The sequence below is a fragment of the Drosophila grimshawi genome, unplaced genomic scaffold, assembly GCF_018153295.1.
Source record: "Drosophila grimshawi isolate 15287-2541.00 unplaced genomic scaffold, ASM1815329v1 contig_311, whole genome shotgun sequence".
NCBI lineage: Eukaryota > Metazoa > Arthropoda > Insecta > Diptera > Drosophilidae > Drosophila > Drosophila grimshawi.
In genome coordinates this window covers 20680142-20696793 of record NW_025063098.1, presented here as the reverse complement: position 1 = coordinate 20696793, position 16652 = coordinate 20680142, and the positions used below count along the sequence as shown (strand labels likewise).

General features: G+C 39.1%; 4 protein-coding genes across 4 annotated transcripts; 2 read left to right on the top strand and 2 right to left on the bottom strand.

Moving 5' to 3' along the window:
* The first annotated feature begins 201 nt into the window (after nt 1-201).
* On the top strand, nt 202-1185 carry LOC6567798 (ATP synthase mitochondrial F1 complex assembly factor 1). Its single transcript, XM_001993552.3, has 2 exons — nt 202-481; nt 543-1185. The coding sequence occupies exons 1-2, from the start codon at nt 240-242 to the stop codon at nt 1129-1131; spliced, it is 831 nt and encodes a 276-aa protein (XP_001993588.1). The 5' UTR covers nt 202-239; the 3' UTR covers nt 1132-1185.
* A 970-nt stretch (nt 1186-2155) lies between these two features.
* Nucleotides 2156-4092, bottom strand: LOC6567799 (neuropeptide F). Its single transcript, XM_001993553.3, has 3 exons — nt 3874-4092; nt 2456-2764; nt 2156-2370 (listed from the first exon to the last, which is right to left on the bottom strand). Exons 2-3 carry the CDS (start codon nt 2744-2746, stop codon nt 2338-2340), a joined length of 324 nt encoding a protein of 107 aa, XP_001993589.1. The 5' UTR covers nt 2747-2764; nt 3874-4092; the 3' UTR covers nt 2156-2337.
* A 4379-nt stretch (nt 4093-8471) lies between these two features.
* LOC6568212 (scavenger receptor class B member 1) lies at nt 8472-14572 on the top strand. Its single transcript, XM_032740640.1, has 7 exons — nt 8472-8639; nt 12381-12472; nt 12566-13078; nt 13145-13305; nt 13373-13653; nt 13722-13840; nt 13905-14572. The coding sequence occupies exons 1-7, from the start codon at nt 8603-8605 to the stop codon at nt 14337-14339; spliced, it is 1638 nt and encodes a 545-aa protein (XP_032596531.1). The 5' UTR covers nt 8472-8602; the 3' UTR covers nt 14340-14572.
* On the bottom strand, nt 14556-16415 carry LOC6567801 (transmembrane protease serine 6). Its single transcript, XM_001993555.2, has 4 exons — nt 16348-16415; nt 16094-16283; nt 15351-16022; nt 14556-14863 (listed from the first exon to the last, which is right to left on the bottom strand). The coding sequence occupies exons 1-4, from the start codon at nt 16391-16393 to the stop codon at nt 14608-14610; spliced, it is 1164 nt and encodes a 387-aa protein (XP_001993591.2). The 5' UTR covers nt 16394-16415; the 3' UTR covers nt 14556-14607.
* Between the last annotated feature and the right edge of the window lie 237 nt (nt 16416-16652).

Genomic DNA, 16652 nt, shown 5'->3' with positions numbered 1-16652 from the left:
ATAGTTTACTTAAGCTTAACAGTGGTCCTTAAATTAAATTACTTAACTTAAAAACAACATGAATTTGTTTATTTTTATGATATACAATGTCAACAACAACCCTTGTCTTTTAAAAACGCAATGGAAGGAAAACCAGCCAACACGAAACTATTCAACACTGAATGAAAACTCAGCTGTTTGTTAGGCTGACAGCTGTGAGCTGCGTGTTGTGTAACTTCTCGGAACCTATTCGCTTCGGAATGGAATGCGCTCGTAAATTTGTACGCATTTTCCAAACTCATCCCCAATTTTTTTCGCGTAGTATTGCCATGAGTTCCTCTAGTCGGGCCAAGGAGGCTGTCGAACAGCTAAAAGATAACAATCCCTACTACTCCAAGTATGCTGACAAAATAGCTAAAATGCAACAAACTTCAGCCGAGGAATTCTTGGATCGCATTGAGCGCGTTGTAAATCCCATTAAGGACGGTAAAAGTCAGGCCAGGTGCGTGAAAGTGAATAAGTATATTTAAATTACTTACCAATTCAACTTGTACTGCTTTTAGATCCTACTCGGAGCTATTGAATCCGAAGCAAAAGCTAGCCACTGAAGAGGCTGAACTGCCCCATAAAAAGCTTTCCGATATAATGAAGCTGGAGCTGATTGCCGACAAGGATGCCGAGGAGATTTCGCAAATCTGGATCGAATACCACAAGACCAAGGACGTGCTGGCTGCCACGCTGACCACAGCCCAGTATGAGACATTAATGGCACGCGCCAAGGAGCATCCAATCTTTTTGTTACCCCTTCCACGCAGTGAAGGCTTCGAGTTCATCATGCTGCAGTTCTCCGCGAACACTGTGCACTTCACACCACTGTTGGCCTACCAGGTGCATAAGGAGAATGCGCCCGAGTGCCTCACAGTGGTGCACTACACGGAAAAACAGGATAAGGGACTTGTGCTAATGCGCGGCGAGTACGACACAAAGGTTCTAACGGCACAGGAGGCTCAGTGTCTGGCGAATGAGCTGCAGATGTTCTACTACAAGACAGACGAGGCCAAGCTTAAGCTGCTGGAGACGTTCACCAAGCGTCCAGATGAATTCAAGCACATGGATCTTATAAGGGAGGTGGAAAACATTCAACTCGCTTAGGCATCGAGGTTATTCGAATATCGAAATTAAAAATAAAACCACACTGAAATCAAATATAAGTAAAAAAGTTATGATTTAGTGGATCCTTCGATCGATTCAATAGAAGGTATTTGTTAAAGAAGTGTCACGCTTGTAAATGATTAGTTTGCTGAAGATATTTCTTTCCTGAAACAATTATTCGTGTGTGATATTTATTATTTAGTTGGCTGATGTCAATAAATTGTTATTCAAATGTTGTGAACATAATGAAACTCGTAATTCGAGTATTGAAAGCAGATACCGATATATCTGTATAATATAGAAAAGGCTGGACTCCCATGCCAAGGATAATATATTAAATTTCCACTATACTCATTTCACTTTCAGTTTCTTGAATTGATTCATTTTGTATGAAAATATATTTAAACGACTATGCAGAGCTTAACTTAAGTTTAAAACCGATCAGAAGCGCAATAAACTTTTGCCCATCTATTCTCCCCCAGCGATAGGTGGGCAGTCGGAAAACGTGAGTAATGTTTTTTGAGCAACAAAACGCATGAATGCAAATTTTTGAGGTCTGCCACATGCCGTGATATTTATACAAATATTGATGCAGCTGCGGCTCATCGCATTTTTGATAGTTGCTTTCCAATAGTGTGCATTTTTTGAGGAATATGCTAATTCTAACTACTTTGGAAATATTGACAGGTGTACTCGTATAAAATTAATTCATTTAGTAGCAGACTGGGGAAATTATAAACTGTTTCTTGATAGCTGACAGCATTTGCAAGCCCCTTTCCCGTTGAATTAACCAACAATATTATTATTTGTACATCCTTGTAGAGGGTATATCAATTTTGTTTCCAAGCTTGCAACGCTTTGAAAGTTTCTATATATTTTGATTAGAGTCACTCATCGAATAGCCATTTCTGTCTGTCCTTTTGATAGAAGTCTATTAAAAGAACAGATCCTATGGATATTTTCTCAAAGACGCATTTTTTCGCACACTGTTCATGAACCATTTTTAACGCCAGAGTGTCAGGAATTTACCATTTATTCATGGATATTTTGCAATGAACATTTAATTGTTTTTAACATTCATATATTTAAGTATTCTTTGGTATTAACAAGAATTGTACGCATATAAACTGTTGCTCCAAAATTGTGCAACAAGATCTTAAACCTTAATATGTTTGCCTCTTCTTTGAATTAGTTTTGGCATCATGATTAAAACATGTCGTCCTCGCCGGCGCCATGCAACTGCAACAGACACATTTACATAAATGCAGGCGTTATAATAGTAATCATAATAATAATAAAGACAATTGTAGGGGTATTCACTTACCAAAACACCGCCGTTGTTTTCATTAAAATTATCGTTGCTGTTGCTGTTGAGGCCACTTTCAAGCATTCGATTGTGTAACGCCTGAATTGTGGAGGCACGCTTTCCAAATCTCACACGTGCTCGATCGCCATAGTAAACATCGAGATCCTGCAGATATTTCAGTGCATCCGCCATGTTGCTGATTTCATTGTTGCGCGGCGGTCGTGCCTTGGATGCCTCCACGTTGCAGCCAGCGGCAAACAGAGCGAGTGCCACACACACAACCAGAGTGCAGCGCATTGTATTCGACATCGTTTTCGATGGGATTAGCTGCGCACATGAAACATAAAATGCAATTAAATGGTTTGCTGCTAGATAAATATGGATTAACTAAAATGTATAATCTAATTGACAGTCGAGCAATGGTCACTCTCATATTAGAACGCATTGATTCGAAAGGTGAATGATTTTCGATATTTCGTTTGAAGCGTTTCTAAAAACATAAATTGATCTGGGAAAAACTAGTTCGAGTGTTTTGAAGTGGCTGAATATGTCAGTCATATTCACTCGCATCGCTTCGAGATCATTATTTTCTATAAAACAATTTCATTGGGTTTATTTATTTGAATATTGATTAAGGCGTTTCTAAATAATAAAAAAATAATAATTGATCTGAGGAAAAAACAATTGTGATCTCTTTTTACGAAAGTTGGAGTACCCGGCGATAATAATAGGTGAAGACTTGCATTCGAATTAAAGTGAATTACTGCTTGTTATTATAGCGATTTGAATACCTAACTAGCAGCACATGTTAATTTGTAAATGGCGTGCTATCGTCCCTTTGGTTATGAAGATCACAAGGGGTTACTGCTAGCTATTATTAAATGTACTACAGTCAGCAGTCAACGAATTTATAATTGCCTAAAGAAAGCTAAAGTTCAATTAACAAATCTGTTGTTATAGTTAGCGAATTTCCGTATTATTTTCTGGTACAACGAGCACGAAGAACTTTTGAAATACTCGTGGAAAACAAAAATCCATTGTTTTGCCTTGGACCAACATTGCTGGGTGCACATGAACAACAACTTTGAAATGATCAGTTGGATTTTTGTTTTAACTTTCCGCTGTTCTGTGAGCGAATTCAGAATTTGTTTATTATTTGGCGACCTCTTTTTATAATTAAATTTTTTATTTAAGTTAATTATATATATTTTTAATTTAATAATGTTTCTCGCAGGTTCTAAGTCAAGTGTTTTTTTTTTTAATATATTTAAATATACTCTAATAAATTTCAAATCCAGTCGGGAATCATGGATGAAGAGATTTATTTATTATTGAGCTGGGCAAGCGAAAAACATATTTAAAAATTAAATTATATTGAGTAACAGAAATAAATGTTTATCATAAAATTTTTGTTGAATTAACGGATCGTAACTTACCTTTAATTGTTGAGTATTGACAAGTGAATAATACAACTGGTATTCCTATGTTGCATGCAACTCTCGTCGAGTGGCGCAACAATTACCTGACTACTCAAATACAGAGTAATAAATGATAGCAGAGCAGCGGTCGTCGCCGATTTATTGTTCGAGAACAAATGCCGAGTTGCAGAGCCAATTATTAGGCAGCGGGTGGATCTAACGACCGAATGTAAATGGTAACCGAGTGAGCAAAGCAACAGGCATTTATACTCGAGCACCTCGGGTAGGCACCATGACCCAGATAAGGCTGAAGGATTTGCAAGTCCCCCATCTCCACTTAGCTGCAGTAGTCGCGTAGTACCGAGCCGAAGCCTCAAAAATGTATATTTTCATATGCAAGCTAATTATGTTTGGAAAAGTTTTGGGCAGCAGCTGGAACAGAAAGAGTCACAACAGCAACATGAACAGCAACGCCAACGCCAGCGCCATCGAAGCTAACGAATGCTGACAGTTGTCTAACGAGATATGGCGAAATGCTGCTGGAGATATTAATGATAAAATGCGATGCGAAGGATTAGCGCCTGATGGCCCACCTGAATTTGTTGTGCTCTTGGTGTTGGTGGGATATGCAAATGGCAGTTGCTATCTGGACACTATCATTAATTAGAATTATTTGATTATTTTTTAATTGCTGCCGGCTTTAACGGATGCCGTTTGAGATTGAGTGACGTCGTTACTGGTACTAGGAAAAACAAATATACATAAATATATATCTATTTAAACACTGTAAATTGCATTTTAATTTGGGGTCATGAGTGCCGTAATCTCAATATCAAATGAAATTCAATAATCCATAACTTCTGGTTATGTGCAAATACTTAATCTTCTCGTACGTATACGCAACATGTTCATAACAATCGTCATAACCAAGATGACTTCTCTAAATGCTGCGAATTAATACTGTAATTTTAGCTACTTAAAATGACCTGGTCAATGGTTAAGAAGTATATATAGTACAACCATTAATTTTGTCTGTGTGTATGTGTGTGTGTTTTTTTTTAATGCTTCTGCTGACGTTGTTATTATATAGAAATGTGTATAAATACTGCTGTTAAAGTGCAACATATGCAATTAAGCTAGTTAAATATTCATTAGAACTGGCTGGCAACATATCATATTTAAATTTAATTGGAAATCGGCTTTGTTGGTTCCTTATTGAACGATTTAGTATTTAATGCAATTGAATATTAATTTGATCAATAACAGAACAGCTCTAAGGCTTGACTCACCTTTACTCGAATGCAGCACATGCCTTGCAACTGCACCGCAGGAAGTAACTAACTTGAACCCATTAAGGGGGCTTACACTGTAATTACTGACACAGTAATATTGCAAATTTTACATAACTCAAAAACTCAACTTATTTACACAGTGCCAGCAATGGAATATTCTATGCACATACGGTTTGTTTGTTGTCTTTAAAACCCAATTGACAAGTTGAGCAAGTTGATGCCAGGGGAAATTCCCAATTTAAAGTGCTTTTCACCTTGGCCAAGTCTTGTCTTGGGTCGCAACAGTTCAAGGATATTTTTTATATGTTTGTCGGCCTTTTTTTTCGTTTTGTGAAGTTGATTGTTTTGGATGGGTTTCTCACCTTTTAAGTGTGAAAACATCCATGCCCAAGCTGCTAATAAGGCAGCCAGAAAAGCATCGATTGCAATCAAGTTTGGGTAACCCGTAATTGGAAAACAATGCATATGCACTATGTATTCACAGTTATAATTGAAAGATGCATGCAAATGGGGCTTCCCGTATCATCCGGAAACAAAACGCACGCATCGCGTGATTGTCCAACCGGATAAAAAGTACAAACTTTAACTTTATGGGATATTTATAGTTATATTTTGGGTTATCAATTAAGGGCCTGACACGGAAGTGTATTATATTCGAATTAATATAAATGTGCACACACGACTATTCAATAAGGTTACGTTCAAGTACATTTTCTTTTAGTTAATTTTCATTTAGTTAAGTGATTCACTTGTTTATTTTACACCTCTAACGGGCACAATACGTTTACTTTTAAAATTAAGCAAAGGTCTGGCTGCCAATGTCCATCCAATAACAATTTTTGCTACAACAAGAGAAACACCAAGCATTAAGTAAGGATTTTGACATAAGGATTTGACGTACCAAAAATAGCATAAAACTATCGCATTACGATAGTTTTGGTCCACCAACATTTGACATTCAGTGCAAGGAAGTCAAATGACAATTTATTAAAAAAATATATATTTAGACTACCATCAACATTTTTAGATATAAAAATGTTATTTTCAAGTTTATTTTATTATTACATTTATTATATATTATTACATACATTTTAGATGAACAGCATTTATGACAACAGGGATTCGCATTAAATGGACATTGAATGCAGCTTCCAATATCACAAGCCGTCTTTAAATTATTTAAATAATAACCATGTATGTTTTAAAAAGTGATTACATTTTTATTTATTTTTTTTAAATTGTTAGTTGTACTGTACTCCCAGTTACCAACAACATCATATTTACTCAGCATATCATTTTGAAGCAGTGCTTCAGATCTCTACAAGCATTTCATGCGTTCCGCTTGCTGCCTGTCTAAAATAATAATTTATCCATTTGTATGCATTCTAATTGACTATTAGATAAAATTACAGTCCTTTGGGGTACTAAATATTACCAATATAATATGTATAATTATCTACGTTTAAAAGTCGAAAACGTCTAGTGTTTCTAAGAATGAGCTAACGCTCAATTAAAGAGAAACCATTTAAAATGTTCTAAAGTTTATATATACAATATATAAAATATAATTTATAAGGGGACACACATAAAGTTTATTGCAGTTACTAGAGTATTCCACTTAGCTGTTTATAATGTTTATAATGCTATGGACATTCCTCAAAGGATAGCTATGTTTTCAATACGTCTTGACTGTATGGACATATGTAGGTGACTCATATCCTGGACTTGAACGTAACGGAAAGCTTTCAGGCTTATGGAGTGCGTCAAAACTTTCCAAAGCATTTTTTAAAGCACTTCGCAGTTTGAGCCAAAAGTTTGTAAATATGCTATAATTATGGTGTGACTTGCTATAAACAACAATTAACAGTTTACAACATGACAAACGCTATTTAGTGAGACTCAATGGCTGTACATTGAGCTGAATTTCGCGTGCGCTCGAGCTAAGTCTTAAATGGCAGACGGATTAATTTTGTACGCCAGAACATAAGACAATGGTAATAAAAAACACGCGCCGTCTAATGTGCCCATTAATAATTAAGTACACAAAAAATGGGAGCATTAAGAGCATGCGATCTTTACGTGGAATCTGGGTTTAGATTTAGGGTTCAGTCTACGCTGAAGGCGCTTAATGTCTAATGGACCGCCCTGCGCTAAGCTGTTGCCAACAAGTGGGGAGACCATTTTATTGTTTATATGGCTCAGCGAGCACGTTGTACACGTGACCTGGGCTAATGTAAACGATCTGGATCAATCAGATTGATCATTATTCACAGTGCTTTTTAAGCGTTATTAAATATTAACTACCAGTATCTAGTCGGGCGACAAATTAGAGGTATATGTGATTACTTAATAAATATTCATAAACATATTCAAATGCGGTGGTTCACGGGTGCGTGCTCATTAGGGATCATATAGAGTCATTTGCGCTATTAAATGTAAAACAACATCTAAGTGATCTTTAAAATGTACATACAACCACAACGACAATAGCGAGAGTATAACAATAACCACAAAAACAAAACAAATTGGCGAACTTAATAACCCCCTAAGAGAGTGGATATAGTATATCCAGATCCACTGCCGATCCACTCAACGTTCTAAAGAGGTTTGGGAGCAACCAGCGCACTCAGACAGTATTTTTAAAAAACTACCTAGTTGCAAGTACTTGACGTATATTAAACTTTTGCCAGCCATATTCGTGTGTGTTGTTGTCTCTGCTATTGACACCCAGGGACCGGCGTTGACGCAGCGTCAGCATCGTCGTCGTCGTCGTCGTTGTTGTCGTTGTCGTCGTTGTCGTTGTAGTCGTCGTTGTAGTCGTCGTTGTTGTCGTCGGCATCGTTAACAGAGGCTTGAAAGTGGACCGGTTCATGAAAAGATTTTCGCGCTTCGACGCTAGATGCTTGAGCGCAGCTCGGTCTACGTCTCGATCTGAGCTTGGTCGCTGTTTACGTCTCAGTCGGAGCTCAGCTGCCCGGCCCAAGAGTCCATATAAAGGTACCTTCTGGCGTTCAACTCGGCATTAAGTTGTCAAATATCGTGAGAATAGGAAGTGCGTGTCAGTCGATTCGAAAATAGTTAGAACAATATCTAAAACGATAACAACAACTACAGCAACGATAGCAAACTATGAAAAGTGCATCTAAATCAGTACAAAATATTTACACATATGGCTCAACAATAATTGGATAATTGAGAACAATCAATAATTCGGAGAATTTCGGATTCTAAATTCAAATTAACCGCAAGCAAATTGACTACAAATCCTATTATTTGGATATGTTAATTGTTTTTTTTGACCTGCAAGTTTTAGTAATCAATAAATAAACACAAAAATATATAATTATATTCATAAAAACAAGCAGCAGCTGTAAATATCGGTTAATTGATTGCCACACGGCATTAAATAGTTGCGAAAAGTGCGATAAAAGACAAAAACAGTTTCGACTCTTAAAATGAAACTGTTCACAAGCAAAACTCAGCGCAATGCAAGTGAGTAAATTAAAGTGCAAACTCTTAATTAAGACATTCCGCTTATTATCTACTTTAACCAAATTCATAGCCCCATAAAAGATCATTCGGAAAGGGAACCTCCCCAAATGATCGTTACAAAAATTTGACACTTGCAAAACTGGTTGTTAAATTCGTTTTGCAACCTGTGGTGGGTCTTGTGTGAATGTTATAAAGCAGGATTTGGCAGAATGTCGAAAACTTGACGAATATCTGCTTAAAAAGCTCGTTAAAACTATGTTGCAATATCCAGGAGCTTGGCAGATTTATAACATTCAATCTATATTAGCTAAGAAGTTGCACAAAAAATCTATAAATAAAATTGGTTTTAATTGAATTTTGAGGTGAAAAGTGGGTTTTTGTTATTATCCTTTTCTAAATTGTACGCTACTTTTGAAAAGTATTTAGTATAACAAAGAATTGTTTTTATTAATTTTGGTATAGACCAAAATAGTTTGTTACAATTAAAGAATTCTTTTATTTCTTCAAAGTCATTAAATATATTTTTATTTTATTAAGCGGAGTTTAGTTGGGGGCTTGGTGTATTGCCAAAAATAAATGTAAAGCAAAAAATGATTGTTGTGTAACAATTCAGCTTAATTTAAATAATTTGGAATGCTACGTTTTATCTCATATGACACATTATTTGATTTTACAAAAAACAACGTCATAAATTAACATTTAACTATTTATATTGATTTGAGGGGCATACAAACAGACCTGTGCTGTGATCCGGCCCAAATGAGCTGTTTATAAGTAAGTTTAAGTAATTGTTTTCGCACTTATCGTTAGATCGTTTCGACAAAAGTCATTGAATTAAAACTAATTCCAAAATTTAGTCCCCACACATACCTATATATATATTTATAAATAGATAAATACGTGTGTATTAACGGAACTCAATTGTAATTAAGCTTGAATAAATTAAGATTTGAAGCTGTAGCGATTGTGGCTGTAACGTCACGTACTACCTTACCATGAAGTCCGATTTGATGAAGATTTGAATCAACAAAACGGTTTTAAATTGAAGGCGAACTTTAAGCAATGTGCAGCATTGGCCTCAAACATGAATTGGGTGTGATTAGGCACATATATATAGACAAATTTGAAATGAAGAAGCGAACTCTTTCCAAATCTCCATTTATTGACCAATGACCCACATCCGTGTGAAAATTTTGAGCTTTCTTTAGAAGTTTAAATGTGTGTAAGAGATAAATACATTTAATGCACAAACTTAGCGTGCGCTAAACAATGCAAATAGGAATTGCTTTGACAATAGCAACAATGAAACAAAAGCCTATCAGTTTCAAAGTCAACTGCCGAACGGAACTGCGAACGGACTGGTTCTGACGAGCCTGTTTGTATTTCCTTGTTGGCATGCCATCTAATTGTTAGCGAGACTTTGACTGCGACTATTTAAGGGTTTTTTTGGGATTTTTGTTTTTGGTGATGACAAACAACAAAAGCAATAACAAAAACAAACCAACTACACATGTAAGATTAATCATTAGTTAAACACAAACAAAGCGGCTGGCAAACAAATATTTTGACAAAGCGGCAAGTGCAAATTAACTTCAACTGCTGTGCTAGCTTATCTTTTAGTTGTAGTTACAAAGCTCAAAAATCGCTGGCCGGCTGATCGGCTGACTAACTGATTAACTCACTATCTGGCTGACTGACTAGCTGGCTGGCTGGCTGGCTGGCTGACTGGCTGATTAGTCTATGTATATACTTAATTTATTGTCATTTGTCGGAAGTCACACATACGCACTCAGTTTCGAAGGTGCTGAAGTAAATGCATATATTATGACTGTCGGCTCACAGATACAACAAAACAACAAAAAATTCATTCTTGACTTTTAGTGGGTCAGCGTCGGCACGGCGCCGCTCATACTTCGCCGCTGACTGTTGAAATATTTCTGACTGTGTGCATTTTTAAGCACATTTGGTTTTTTTTTATTTTATTATTTTTTTTTTATATAAAACTCTTTTAATGCTATGCCAAATTGCAGCGAACTTGAACTTCAAACTGCTGCAGATAGCCGTCAACTGTCAACCTCATGAACGCGAGAGATATAAATGTGTCTCTTGGTTGCATATCGTTTCACCGCTAATATAGTGCCACATTGGGTTAAGTTGTGTTGGCCCCAAAACGGGTTCACAGCTCAACGGAATCAGCTGACGACAAGCGCCAAGCGTTACTCGCTCAATTATGCTCATTTGAACGGCTTTTGGTTGCTGACTGTTGGCTTTTGGCTTTTGGAACGATAAGTCTCAGTCGCGTTTACAAACTTTGGCAATGCAGTTGCATAATTTACCAAACACTCCGCAGTGGATTGGTTTTTTTTTTTTTTTTTTTGTTTTGGCTGAGTTGCGTTGCAGCAGAATAATTTGAGCGCTTTGTTTGGCATTTAATTTATGGTAGTTGTTGTGACTTGTGGAAGCTATCGATGTCTTTGACTGGTGGTCCAACTGGTGGCCACTTACGGCCATGCGGCCTAACGAGACTCGGCGCTTCAAGGCAAGGATTAACAGTCAGATATATCTATATAGTACTGGTGCATAGTTTCTTTTTGTTATCATCTATGGTTTTCTTGAATTTTGTTTTGATTTTGAAATCTTGAACTTTATTTTTTTGGCATCACAACAAAACGCCGACAAAACTGTTAATGAGTTTATGCTGTTTTGTTTTTAATTTATTATTTGGTTGTTTGCTGTTGTGGGTGATTCAAACAATTGACTTAGGGGCTTGGTAACGGGTTCATTGATCTGGGCGGGCTCTTAGTGGGTTTCTTGGTCTGATATTTAATTGTTTGTTATTGAACTTGCGCTTTTGTCATTTGTTTTATTTGTCGGATTTCTCTGATAAATGGGTTAAAACTTTTTTACTTGTTACTAGTAGTCTGTGCCATACAGTTAAGGTGGGGCGTGCACGGCCATGATCTCTAAAAATCGGTCAACTTTGCTTGTAATCATTTCCAGTTCACATCCGCTACAAAATGTCTTCAATGATAACAGACTTGGTGGAAGGTGAGCATCTTGTGTGATTAGTGTGTAGCTCTTAATTGAAACAAAACTAGTTTTTACAATAAATAAATGATTAAGCTTAAAGAATTTTTGACAACATTGGCATACTCGATGTTATTAATATTTTGTGGTCTTTTCTTATTACTCATATTAAAAGAATATTAATCTTATCGATCATTAATATCGTTTCCAAGCGAGGTCAGCTTTAGATGGCAAAATGCAGCATAAGAACCTTAACATAAATCGGTGAGGCCGTAGATCGAGGATTGGGAAGTGATGCAACAAGTTTATGATTTTGTTGGCATCATATATGTTGCCCCAGTGCCTGTCTCACCTTCCCATTGTTTGATGAACGTTCAATGAACTCAATGCCTTGTCATCGACATCAATTCGTTTTCTTTTGCTTTTTTGGACAAGTTTCGGTTCCTGCTCCTGCCATTGAGGTAGGTCGCAGATCTTTGCACTGAATTGCCGGCGACAACAACAACAACAACAATAGCATCGACATCGACAACAACAACAATAATATTAATAAATTGCGAAGGTCAATAACATGGCAGGCGCACGCCAACCACAAGCTGTCAGTGATTTTGCAAACCTGTTGAACTTCGACTGCTTGCAACATTCGCGAATGTGACACAGACTCGAGATCTATTTAATTGCATAACTCACCTCGCACTCCTATTTATTTCGCAGGGCTATTACAATGTGCGGCACTTGGCATGACACTTGTGTTCTTTGGAGCGGCCATCTTGATGACAGATCCCGTCACACTAATCGTAGATTGGGTTAGTAAAGTGCCAAATCTTAGCAATGTTCTCGACTAATTTTCTCTCTGTCTCTCTCTCTCCCTCTCTCTCTTTCTCTGTCTCTGGTTTTAGCAATTAAGTTTGAAACCCTACACGCTTTTGAGCAAACTGTATGAGGTGCCACCAGTGGATGTTTATATAACTGTATACATGTTTAATTATACAAATTCGGATGCGTTTATCGCGGGCATTGACACCAAAATAAAGATCGCGGAAATTGGCCCCTATGTCTACAAGGAGGTGCTCTCCAATCACAATGTTACCTTGCATGAGGCCAATAACACCGTCACCTATACGCCGCGTCGTGAATATATATTCTCGCCGGAACGTTCGGTGGGTGACCCGAAGGTCGATCACATTCGGGCACCCAATATACCCTATATGGGTGTCGTCAGCCAGGCATCCGACATATCCATGTTCGCGTCTCTGGGCTTGACCGCACTGACCAGGCGCTTGAATTCACAGCCCATAATGGATATCAGCGTTCACGACTACATGTGGGGCTACGAGGATCATCTGGTGTCGTTGGCTTCCAAGATTATGCCCAGCCTGATCGATTTCTCCACCTTTGGCATTATGGAGAAGGTGAGAACTATTCCCCGCCCCTATGTATTTTGGCTTACACATTTTTTCAACTCAACTATGGTGCAGCTGTTTCGCGAGGGCAATGAGAGTAACGTGTTCAATATGCATCTGCCTGAGAGGAAAGATGCCGTTGGTGTTAAGCTGCCCAACTCGCCACGCGGCTATTCAATTCATTCCGTTAATGGGGACCGTGGATTTAAAAACTGGGGGTATGATGATTCGACCAAGTAAGTGTTGGCAAGACAATTGCTTATCCAGAAATCCCTGAGATCACTCTCGTTTTCCTTCTTGTAGTGGCACCAATTGCAATCGCATTTCGGGCAGTCATGATGCCACACTCTTTCCTCGCGACATGAACAAGAACGACTCATTTTTAATCTTTCGGAAAACGTTCTGTCGTCGTTTGCCGCTGACATTCAATAGAACGCTGACTTTTGATGGACTAGATGCATTTGAGTTCACTTTGGCTCCGCATATCTTTGACGAGGATCTGCAGAATGAGAACACCTCGTGCTTCTGCAAGAATAACCACTGCTTGAAGAAGGGTTTGGGCAATGCCTCTCCCTGCTATTACAGTAAGCGAAAAATGGATTCACCTTTCATTTTAACATTTGCTACAGAACTTTTTGTTTTTTCCTTTAAGATATGCCCTTGGCTGTAAGCTATCCACATTTCCTGTATGCCGATCCCAGCTTGCTGGTACCTTTCGAAGGGCTAAGTCCAAGTATAGAACGACATGCATCAAAATTCGTGTTGCAACCGGTGAGTGCATAGCATATAGAATATCTCTCTTCTCTTGAAATCTAACCAGACGTAATATTTACAGCAACTGGGTGTGCCTTTGCATGCTCATATGCGTCTACAGGCCAACCAGGTGGTGAGCAATATCAAGTTTAATAGTCTGATGGAACCCTTTAAGAATTTAGTGTTGCCACTGCTCTGGATAGATTTTACCATTGACAATCTATCCACGAGTCTGCACATACTTAGTCATCTAATCAAAACTGGATTCCCAATGATGCAGCTGATCCTTGCACTGTGTCTGATTTTCTTCGGGGTTTACCAGCTCAGCATAGCGTTCCATTTATGCTTTTGGTCACTGCCAACAGCCAAGCACAAGTCCGATCATGGCGAGAAGGAGGCGAACGCGTTGGGTGGCTACAGCATAGTCGCATCGCTTCAAAGCTCTTTACCGGCGGAGTGTGTGAAACAGGAGGCACAGCGATTGCTGGATGATGAACGCAAATTGGGAGAGGTCTAACGACTACCTCGACGTCAAATGGACTGCTCCTTAGAGCTGTCCATGCTCTGTGATATTAAGATCTAAGCTAACAACGATATTTAGTTTAGCTTATATTCTGCTCAACGGAAACAAACTTAGGGAACATTCTATGCTTATGTAAGATATAAGGTTGATGGTGATTTCAATTTGTAGTCGTCTAGAATGTACAGCTGAGCCTTAACTCAATAAATACAAACAGCAGTAAACTGTAATCAAGTTTCGTTTGTCCTTTCGAGTGGATCTGGCCTTAATGTGAGGCTATTGTGTCTTCAATCCAATTTAGGTAATACGAGATGCGTAAATAAACATCCGGGAAATTTTCAAGTGCACAGCCCGAACCGAAAGACGTGACTCCGGCCAATATCCAGGGTCCATCCCGTGAGAGACGACACTGCAGTGGTCCACCCGAATCACCAACACAGGTGCCGCCCTCTCCATTGAGCTGCCCCGCGCACAAATGTCCATCATGGATATTCACAAAGCTGCCGTAGGCATCTCTGCATCTGTAAGCAAGGCAAATCAATTATTCATCAATATATATATTCTTTCGTGGTAAGTGAATCTAAATCGGTAAATCCAAGGCAATGATTCTACACAATAAACGACCTTCAATGAAGTTCATCAGCTCTTCCAAGTTCCTACTCTTTTTGTATCATTTACCCAACTAATCTCCAACTAATACATCAACTCAACAGAATCCAATCACTTTCTCAACGGTAAAATTAATATCCATTCTTCAACATTTACTTCCAAAATTTAAGACTTTTAAACTTTTAGTATGCTCACTTCCTTAAACTTCTATACGAGCTGATTTTCCAAGTTTCACATATTGCATAAGGCCAAAACATATTTCTTCACTTTTGCGAACACCTAATAAGGAGTTTGGTTTTGTGTAAGACTGGCTTAAATGCAATACCAATTTCAGAATACTGTCTTAACAAGCATTTGAACGGTCTGCTCCCATTGAAAACTAACTGCTGACAAACTTACCTGTGATTTTGATGCAGCGGCACCTGTGTTTTGAGAAGCTGATTGGACAAATCACCGCTGATGTTTGCCTTACCCCATCCGGTGGCCACACAGTCAAAAAAGGGCATCTCGTGCGCCTCCTCCCCTCCGCCCCTGCTGCCAAACTGAGTTTCCTGATCCGAATCCAGTTTCAGCTTCATCAGTTTGTCATTGCGTCTACGCGTGCGTTTGAGACTACGCGGGGATCGTGGAGATTGTCTTAGAGCCTGACGCAATCTGCTCAATATCTTCATGTTCATCAGCTCTCGCATGGACATGTTTATGGAGGTGGGTGCAGTCACATTGCGATAGCGCCTGCGACTCTGCACACTGCGCAGAAAGTTGTCAATCTTCTCGGGCACATCGTCCAGTTCCAGCTGCTGACTGAGAATATCTTCCGATGCTGGCGGCGCTGACTCCTGTTGCTTCCTTAGCATGAATGGCAGGCAAATGCGTCGAATGTGAGAGGTGCGTGAGAGATCCGCTGGCTTGGACAGCTTCATGAGCACCACATCATGTCGGAAGTTGTGATAGTGATGATGTAGCACAATTTTGTCAACGGAAATACGCTGCTCATTGCCCGTTTCCACGTTGCGATCATGCTCGCCCAGCACCACCGTCCACAGCGGTGGTATGGGCAGGTTAAAGAGATCACTGCACATGGATTATTCAATTAGCTGTTGCTTCTGTTACTGCGGATTTTGCACGCTTTATTTGGCACTTACTTATGCACACAGTGGGCTGCGGAGAGTATCCAGTACTGGTGAATAAGAACAGCACCACACCAGTGGCCCAGAAATCCCAGCGACGGATGTAGCAGCTCCAGTGATGCCTGCCACGGAAATTGTCCCTCGTGTGTGGTGGATCCAGCGATGATACGTGCCTCCCGCCCCCTACCCGGACGACAGCCGCAGTCTAAAGACACACATAAGAATGATGCCGGTTTCTTGATTGTTTCTTGGTTTTTTCAAACGCTCACCTGTCTCAAACTGCGCAGAATTGGGCACCAGCAGCAGCAAGCACATCCAGCGCAAGGCCTGTGTCTGTGTGTGCTTTGTTTGCTGTTGTTGTTGTCGTCGCTGCTGTCGTTGTTGTTGTTGTTGTTGCTGTGGTGGTGGTGTTGGTGGTTGTGGTGGTGGTGTTGACGATAGCTTCATCATGTTGTCGCTGCTCGGACAGCAACTCCACGGCCTCAGCGGCTCATCGCGCGCATGACTGACCCAGAGCCAGACCCAGACCCAGACTCAGCTGTGGCACAGTACCAGATGTCTGTCGTTAGCGGTA

Coding starts and splice junctions, on each gene's coding strand:
- LOC6567798 (XM_001993552.3), top strand. CDS start 240: ATGGAATGCGCTCGTAAATTTGTACGCATTTTCCAAACTCATCCCCAA. Junction 482..542: donor GACGGTAAAAGTCAGGCCAG/GTGCGTGAAAGT, acceptor TACTGCTTTTAG/ATCCTACTCGGAGCTATTGA.
- LOC6567799 (XM_001993553.3), bottom strand. CDS start 2,746: ATGTCGAATACAATGCGCTGCACTCTGGTTGTGTGTGTGGCACTCGCT. Junction 2,371..2,455: donor AAAACAACGGCGGTGTTTTG/GTAAGTGAATAC, acceptor TGTCTGTTGCAG/TTGCATGGCGCCGGCGAGGA.
- LOC6568212 (XM_032740640.1), top strand. CDS start 8,603: ATGAAACTGTTCACAAGCAAAACTCAGCGCAATGCAA. Junction 13,079..13,144: donor CCTTTGGCATTATGGAGAAG/GTGAGAACTATT, acceptor ACTATGGTGCAG/CTGTTTCGCGAGGGCAATGA. Junction 13,654..13,721: donor TGCCTCTCCCTGCTATTACA/GTAAGCGAAAAA, acceptor TTTTCCTTTAAG/ATATGCCCTTGGCTGTAAGC.
- LOC6567801 (XM_001993555.2), bottom strand. CDS start 16,393: ATGTGCTTGCTGCTGCTGGTGCCCAATTCTGCGCAGTTTGAGACAG. Junction 16,023..16,093: donor GCAGCCCACTGTGTGCATAA/GTAAGTGCCAAA, acceptor ATCCATGTGCAG/TGATCTCTTTAACCTGCCCA. Junction 14,864..15,350: donor CCGCTGCATCAAAATCACAG/GTAAGTTTGTCA, acceptor CCTTGCTTACAG/ATGCAGAGATGCCTACGGCA.